We start from the raw sequence: 8,814 nt of genomic DNA, 5'->3' as shown, positions 1-8,814 counted from the left end.
CATTAATTGTCCCAATACCACTCCGGGTTTACAGAAGGTGGGTCACCCACCGTGAAAGGGAGATTCTGTCCTCAGGATGCCTGCAACCTCGAGCTCAGCCTTGCGCTTGGTCGGTGGGAGAGCCATGGCTCTAACTGCAAATATGAGTGAGGAGGGAGTGAGTGCAACGAGTGCCTGTGCCACTGGGCTGCTGGACAGGGTGAGACCCGTGCCAGCCAATTCATCTTTTAGCTGCAAATGCCTTTTGATAGAGATGCAGGTCTCCTGGGGATTGTGGGGACGTGCTCCTGCATCTGGAAAAGATGGCTGAGTTCCTGGTGTAAGAAGGGCACTGGGGTTTAGAGGTCAGAGTTGAGGCAGGTATGGAAGATGGCAATAGCTGTGATCTTTAGTGCAAAAAATTTATTTTTGTATATTCAAGCAGGTTTTTTTCTCTCCTCTGCTAATCCAGTGTGGAATATGAGCCAATAAAGAGAAACCGACGCTGTACACGCTGGACACACTTAAGTATTTGTTTTAAAATAGGTGTGAGGTCAAGCTAGAACATGCTTTGCAATTGGTGTACTTACTGCAGCAAATTTTCTGCTCTTCCTGGCCGTCTTCTGTGGTTTTCAGCCTGCTTCACCTCCACAGAAAGAGATACCGTGTGTATGAAAGAGGCCGTTATGCGTCTTCCCTTAGGAGATGTTTTTTTGTGCTCTGCTCTTGAATTACGATCTGAATTATTTATGCCAACGTTTCAAATAGCTTTTGGATTCCCTGGTTAAAGTATTCTGAACCTAACCCAGTTACAACGCACAACTCCCACCAGCCATCAGTTTTTATTTCATGTCATTTTTCATGAAGTAACACACATTGCAGCCAGAATCGTGTGTTGCTGTTCTATGGTTCTTTTTACAGTAGTTTTCCAGCTGTATTCCTCGTCCCCATGATAAAGAGTGTTGCCAGTATTTCTTTTTATCTTAGAATACACATGGTAAGGATGGTTGCTGGATGTCTCATCCTTTTTAAGGCTGTGAAGGCATGCTCTGACAAGGCCTTTTCCCAGACCCAGGTATTCAGGGATGCAAGGTGTGCCTATCCCCATCAGCTCTGTGAAGGATTTAAGAGAGCTTGTGCGCCTGAAGGCTGAATGATGCTTCTGTGTCAGAAGCTGAATTTCCGCCAGCAAAAGCAGCTTCCCCGACTCTTTAAGCTGTGTGTCCTTTTAATGCTGCAAAATGTAAATAAGGATCCTTGCATACATCTTTCTCAATTAAATGTGCAGTGGATGCCTTCTCGTTCAGCTAGTCTGGAGCTTAAAAAGCAGCTTAAAAATACCGGACAGGGTAATTTTTGGTGGATGTGGCCTGAGCCTGCTTGGAAGAAAACTGGATTGGTTACACAAGTCTTTATGTGAGGCCCAAAGAGAGCCTAAGGTTTTGAGTGCCCTCGAATGCTCTTTTCAAGTAGGTTAAGAGGCACATATACACCCTATAGTGGTGTAAGGACTCCCCAGAACATCTTCAGGACAGTAAACCACTGTTTTCATGCAACCTCAGCTAGCGTTGTGCTGCTCTTTGCAGGATCGGGTGAGCGGTGTTGTCTTTGGCTGTGTGGGCTTAAATGTGTTTCTAATGTGCATGTCAAATAATTGCCTGTTAAACAGACTGCCAGTGCGGCTGAAGCCAGTGCTTCCGAAGAAGGTGAAATAGAAGCTTTGAAGATAGGGTCCTGCTGTGAATACGATCCAGTCAAGTAAGTGTTGATTGTGTCCAATCTGATCTTTGCAGATTGTGGAAAAATTGCAGAGATGTTTGTTTTAACAAGAGAGACACATGCCTACCTCTTTGTTTTTTTCCCCCAGACCATTTAGTTACCCGAAGAAACCCTCGGGTCTGCCTCTGCCATCATCTGCTTGCTTTCGTTGCAGAAAACGTGGCCACTACATAAAGAACCGCCCGACAAATGGGGTACGATTGTGGGGGACTTGTGGTGTTACTTAGTTTTTAATTGTTTTACCTTGGCAGTTACGTAACAAATACATGGATACTCATATTAAGACTTGTTTCTGTTGGGGTGAAATGCAGAGGTTGTATGGCAATGTTGCAGAGGCCTTCAAAATTCCAGGGGAAGCTGGAATTATAAGTGTGAAATTTTCTTTTTCCTAGGTTGTAGACATTCAATATATCCATAGGTCTTCCTGGGTGAACTTTCATGCATGTTTTTATATCTTTCAGTATTAGTGGAAATGTTTCTGTTTTCCACTCTTTTTAATGGCAGTTCACAGTTTTTATTATTTTGTACAAACCCAAGACATTTCTCTCTGCCCCATCTATTGAATATTTGCGTGTTTTAATTGCACTAAGTCCCTGGTTGAGTATTGATGCCATTTAAGCGTAGTCACTGAGGGTATATGTGTGAGGTATGAACTCAACCATCACCTATAGACGGTGAGTGTAGGTATCTGCAGTGAGTGATTCAGAGCACCGAATTAGTGTCTCTGAACTGCGCTGTGGAGGAGGAGCAGCGGGTTTGTGTCTCTTCTCTGAGTGGATGGTGAGCTAAGGGACATGTCACCCTTAAGGAACCTGAAGTTAAGCCAAAGAATGTCGCTTGAGTTGAAAACCCTGCTCAAGCCTTTGGAACATCCTGGCTATATTTGTTTAGGAGAATAAGTATTTCAGTTGAGCATCCCTTACGCTAGGTAAAAGGAGAGGGTTAAAGGCTTTTGCTGCTTAAAATAATCACTGGAAAGTCATTTTAAGTGTGGGTCTTGAGGTACGTCTGCATTTCTTTTCTGAAGAGGACACCAATTTTGAGTCTGTTGCCAGAATGAAAAAGAGCACAGGAATTCCAAGGAGTTCTGTGCTAGAGGTACCCGATACAAAGGGTGCTATGCTGACAAACACTGGAAACTATGCAGTACCAACTATGAAAGCGTAAGTGTGGAATTAAGTGGACTGACCAAAAAGTGAACGAGAGAAACCACGCATAAATATCTGAGTGGCAATGCCACCGAGTTGGCCAGCATCTGTCGTTACAGGGGAGGAAGCACTGTCATTGTATCTTAACCTTAAAATCTGTGATGCTTTCTAATGTTAGAAGAGGGTGGTCCTACTGTTCGTGTCCCTGGAATTTGGTTCAAGTTGTGGTACGCCAAGAATCTGTGTTTCTGCAAAACATTTCAGTAGCGTTTACAGTGGATTTGTTCTCTTTGAAAGCTCATTTTGCTTCTGTTTTATGTTTCAAAGGCTTCTTGCCAAGTTTAACAGATGGCTGTTGGACTGAGATTTCCTCCCCCTATGACTTCCATTAAATCCCGTGTGTGAAACAGACTGAAGTTTTCCTGTTGCTATACAGTGAGAAAATACTGCCGTGTGCTGACAGGAGTGGCTGTTTTAAAATGACCATGGTAGCACTTCTGGTTTTCCGTCATGGATCTCCTTCTGTAGAAGCTGTAACATAGACTTCTTGCTTTTATAAAATGTAATTGCTCGGAGACTAACGTTAATGCTGAGCCTGCAATTTACATGCATCCTCTGGCAAAGGAGAGGTGGGATTCATTTCACCTGCTTTCTAGCTGTGCAAAGATTATTTTTCTAGTCCGAGCTTCTTTCTGAGTTGATCCAATGAATGGGAGAGTTCTGCAGAAGGAAGATTGTTCCTCCCTCCCTCTTCTAGTGTTGTGGCTATAGAAAAGTAGTTTAAACTAAGCGCCTACCTTTTAGGAGGCTAATGTGGAGCGAGAAGAATTCCATCTCTTCTCTTGCTTTGAGAAAATGCAAAGCTTGGAAAAGTTTTCCTTTACCCATCTTTAACTTGTTTCTTTTTCCTTCCCCACCCCTCCTCCAGGGAAGCTTATGCTAGAGGAAAGAAGGAAAAGCCTCCCTTTTTACCAGAGGAGCCATCCTCCTCCTCTGATGATGATCCTGTTCCAGAGGAGTTGTCATGTCTCATCTGTAAGGACATAATGACTGATGCAGCTGTTATTCCCTGCTGTGGCAACAGTTATTGTGACAAATGTAAGTGTTACTCCCATGTTTGTTAATTGTAGACTCGCATCTGATTTTCTGAAAGCAGAAAGAGGAGGGAACAAAATTACTTTGTTACCAGTTCTATTTTATGCTGAAGTATACCCTGAACAGGAAAGGGCTCTTCTGGTATCAAGGGCGAAAAAAGCCAGGAAGCCTTTTCCCCTTTTTAGGTACCTAGTTAAGTCTTCTTTACAAGCGGAAGGATGCGTATGAGGAGAGTGGCTAATTGTGCAGGGGATTACAGTATTAGATACTGAATGCTTTTAGTTTGTCCACAGCCCTTTGTCTCATACAAAATTATATAGCCAACTCTGGTGAGTTACAGTGCTCTGCAACAAACGGATAGTTAGGCATTTAATCCAGATTCTTCTCCACGGGAGAGTTGGTTAAAACCTTCAGAACTCGAACCTCCTAATGGTTTTTTGAACCTACTAATGTTTTTTTTTGAAATGCATTTTGTTCATTAACCTTGAGGTTGGGGACTTCTCGCTGTACTAGATAGTGGGGAAAAAGACTAGTTGCAACATCAAGACACAGCCTACGCTACATCTTCAGATGTTCCAATGGTGAAATACAAAACTGTATAGTTATTTGCTGCATACTAGAAATTTTTTACACTATTGAACATTTATAGCTTCACGCTCTCAGTTCAAGACCATATTCACCCATTAATCATATACATGTCTTTATGATTGGTGAGAACCCCCAAAACTTCCTTAGTTTGGCTAAATGCTATTTTGATTATTCTAATTCTACACAGGTATTAGAACAGCATTACTGGAATCTGAGGACCATATATGCCCAACGTGTCAGGAGACAGATATTTCGCCCAATGCTTTAATTCCCAACAAGTGCCTACGCCAGGTAACGAGTTTTACATAAAGTGCTTGTAAGAAAAGGCTATTTGTAAAAAGCAGAAAGGGAAGAAAATATTAATTTATATCTCTTTAAGCAAGGCGTAATAGAATAAGGCTAAATTGACTTTTCAAATACACTATTTGTTGCTGTCACAGAAGCTTACGACTCTTTAGAGACGATCTGGCAAATTCAGGTCCAGCTCTTACTGAACACGATTGCCTCGCTTTCACATTTGGCGTTAACGCTGAAGTACTTTAAATTCAGGTCCTCTGAGCTACCGGTCATTAGTATCAGTGTTCAATGTGACGTGTTCATACATCTGTATGTTGGTTTCTTTTAGGATTGATGGCATTTACAGGAATACACAAGTAATTTTCCTCTGTGAAGGCTTTTGTTCGTAGATCTGCTGAAGTTTCATCTTACCCTTTTTGTAAATGTTTTTCTGCCTCTAGGCTGTGAACAATTTAAGAAATGGAACTGGCTACACAAAAAGGCTGCGTCAGCAGATTTGGCAGCAACAGCAGCAGCCGCTACTGCCACCGCCTCCACCACCACTCATGAGTGTTACACCTCCTGCTGCTCTGGTGACTGCCGCTGAACCTTCTACATCTTCCTCTCTGTCAACCAGCAGGTCGTTGGAAGAGAAGGTAAGCTTTATTTCAACATATGCAGCGATTCTTATATTTTAGTAGAGCTTATTTTCCAACTGTCTGTGTTTATTCACAAGGGCTATCAGGTTCCTGTGCAAAGACAGCCAGTATTAGCAAGTCATCTGGGCCCCCAAGGACAATCAATACCCACCATGGTAAGAACCTTTAACTTTAGAATTCCTTTCAAAAAATTATCTTCAGATCAACTGAATGGGATTTTTTGCTTTTTCCTCTCTCCACTCCAAAAGGTCATCCGGGGAGAGGCAGTACAATTGGCTCAGCGGGTGGCAGACCAGGCTGGGAACTGTAAGTATTCTACAGAAATTCAATGTATTACTACTTGTAAGCTGTTAAACGAGGCCATAGCACTTAACTTCTGCAACAGCTGATTTATAATGAAGTAAGTATGGACAGAGAGTTGTGGAGAATACAAGTGGTCCTTAATTTTTAAATGGCCTAATTTGAATTGGCTTTAACAAAGGGGATCTGTGCTTGCAGTAAAATTATTTAAAATAAAACTCCAGTACCTGATTGAAAAGAGGACTCTGAAAAAGGAACTTTTTTGGAGGAAACCATAATTCCATATCAGAATTAAATACAATTAAAGGATCAGGTGGAAAGCCACCCTTTTGGTTACTGGCTGAACAGGGCTGTAGAAATTGATTTCCCAGTAGGAGTCAGCCTCCAACATTCTTTTTGTCTAACAACTTAGTTGATGCTGATTGAGCAAATTCTTGGAAAAGTCAACGCTGTTCTGTTATGACCATTTGGAATGTCTTCAATGTAGTCAGCCCAAATAGCCAAGCTGCTTTCTCTCAGTTGGCGAGAGAGGAGTCTGTTTTATCTGTGATTGCAGGGTCAGGTCAGTCCTTCCTTTTGGTATATATGTGTTATAGATAGATAGATTGTAAGGGTGTCCTGTGTTTATAAAATCTTAAATCAAAACAAACCCCAGGATCCATCCCACAGATTGTCTAAAATCTCCAATTGAGTAAGCAGGAGAATAACAAGTCGGGGACAAGAGCAGGCCAAATACATCATGGTGAGGCAACAACGTAGGAAGCGTACGTGGAAGAAGATAAAAGAAGCTTGGGAGAAGATGAGTTACTATCCGTGCAGTACTTTGCAGATCAGAAGCGTGAAGTGTTGGCACGTGCGAGATGGGAGTCTCTTTTAAGCCTGGGCAGCCTCCATCCACAGTCGCAAAGCTGAGTCTGAGGAGAGCAGACTGAGGGAAGTGTTGGGGGTGAGGATGTGGAAGGCTAGTAGGAGGGTCAAGAAATGAGTGTAGTCTCAAATGAACAGAGAGCAGGGAGAAAAAGGCTTCAGTTGAGAACAAGAAGTGCTCGCCACCATGCTCCCGCTTCCTTCGCTGTCCTCTTTAAAATGAGGGGAGAGAGAGTAACAAACCGTGACGCATGTGTGGGGGTTTCTTTAGAAGCTCAAATCGAGGCCGCCCGAACAGTGAACGTACCCAAAGGACTCGGGCCCCAACACTACCAGCATCAACACCAGTCTTTGTGCCTGTGCCTCCACCTTCCGTGTATCCTCCAGCACCCCATGCGCTTCCTCTTCCACCGGGGCTACCACCAAGCCCATTTCCTCCTCAGTTTCCACCTGGTCAGCCTCCGTCTGCTGGGTACACTGTCCCCCCTCCAGGATATCCCCCAGCTCCTGCAAACCTGTCATCAGGTTGGGTACCAACAGCAGTACCAACGGCTCATTCAAATACCAACCCAACAAGACAAGCAGCTCCTTTATAGAGTCATAGAATCATTTCGGTTGGAAAAATTTGTCAGAGCCCCTGTTTTTAACGTAGTTGTGCATAAGGTCCTCTGTGCGTGTCTCGGCATTGCGTCGTCACCGTAAGCTCGTAACGGGCTGCGGCTGGGTGCTGCTCTTGGGCTACTGACCCAGCTTCAAGGCAGAAAAAAAGGTGGCTTTCTCTGAATGCTGTCATCAGGAACAAGGTGCTTTAGCTTGCCAGCAGGTGTCTGCAGGCTATTTTTAGCATGAGTTTGTGCAGCAGGAATGGAAGGTGTAGCTGGTGTTACTTCAGTGAAGGTCATGGGGTTTGGGGGTTTTCTTGGTTGGTTGGATTTGATTGGTTGGTTTGTTTGGTTTGGTTTGTGCTATCAACTTTGGGGGTTCAGGAGCTGATTTCCATTCATTCCTCCTCCCAAGTGGTGAGGGTGGAAAAGGCTGGAGTGATAAATTTCTACCCGGCTGGAGGCAAGCCGACCTCATGAGTCGGAGAGATGCATTCACAGTGAAGGCTCATACACCGCCCTGATGGCTGAAGGCAACTCCCTGAACTGTAATAGTGTGAACTTATCCGTTGTCTCTCGGAGTATGCAGGAGAAATGGCTCGCAGCTTTGTGAAGCTATAAAGGAGCGACGAACCTTGGAACAAATCAGTTGAACTTCTTGTACAAAATTGGGATCTCTCGCAACAGAAGTATGTTGGAGGTGTTCCCTATGGTGGACAAATCATAGCAAGAGTTGGCAAAATATTAAACTGCCACAGACTTCTCATTTAAACAGAAGGCTGGTGGAGGAATAGGTAGTATGCCACGTATGCTACTTTCTCTCTTAAGATCTCTTCTTTGTATATGCCTGGCAGTCTGGTACAGTTGAGAGAGAGAAGTAAGATTTTTTTATTTTTTATTTTCTTTAATACCAAAAGGGGAACACATTCTGTTGGGCATAAGTCACTCTCAGTAAAGCTTTCCAAGTGCCATTTTAAGTTGTGACATCAGATTTTCAGTAATACATGCAAGCAACTGAAAAATATCTACTATTGACTAAAAGAATTGGCTCTTCGTAATATCAGATATATCTCATTGATATTGTCCTTTATGTCAGTCTCTAATTATAGCCTCTGTAGGAAGAATGGAGCAATGAAAGGCAGATGGTGGCCTTCTGTACACTGGAAAGATCTTGGATGCTAGCAAAGTCTAGAAGCCATTCTTGTATTGTGCAAACTTTCTGAAGTGCAAGTTGTACACTGCAAGTAATACGTAAAGCATGTAGGAAGTTGCTGCTGTAGGCGTTTTAATTTAGATGTAATGCACAGCAATTAAACATAGGCTTTCCTTCTGTATTTGTTATGAAAATGGTATCATAAGAAGGAAAATACGCATTAGGAATATTTTTGCTTATGAAGTGGAAGTTGACAATGCCTATAAACAAGGCAAGGCAAATTAGGTCAGGGCCTAGTTACACTTGTAAGTAAACAGCCGTTCTGACTGGGGAGACTAGTTAATAGGACTACAGTCCTAATACCCCCC

The 8,814-nt window shown here is 43.1% G+C and overlaps 1 protein-coding gene across 1 annotated transcript in view; it reads left to right on the top strand.

The window, feature by feature from the left end:
- Window positions 1-8,814, top strand: part of LOC104834249 (poly(A) polymerase gamma-like) — a gene marked incomplete at its 5' end in the record, with an annotated part of 38,797 nt that overhangs the window by 3,508 nt on the left and 26,475 nt on the right. The window contains 4 exon segments of the mRNA XM_010571417.1: window positions 1,649-1,737; window positions 3,835-4,004; window positions 4,777-4,880; window positions 5,327-5,521. Coding sequence (XP_010569719.1) covers window positions 1,649-1,737; window positions 3,835-4,004; window positions 4,777-4,880; window positions 5,327-5,521 — 558 coding nt within the window.

The sequence above is a fragment of the Haliaeetus leucocephalus genome, unplaced genomic scaffold, assembly GCF_000737465.1.
Source record: "Haliaeetus leucocephalus isolate CR32 unplaced genomic scaffold, Haliaeetus_leucocephalus-4.0 Scaffold327, whole genome shotgun sequence".
Lineage (NCBI taxonomy): Eukaryota > Metazoa > Chordata > Aves > Accipitriformes > Accipitridae > Haliaeetus > Haliaeetus leucocephalus.
Note: the sequence above shows the minus strand (reverse complement) of the source record. Positions and strands in the feature narration are given on the sequence as shown.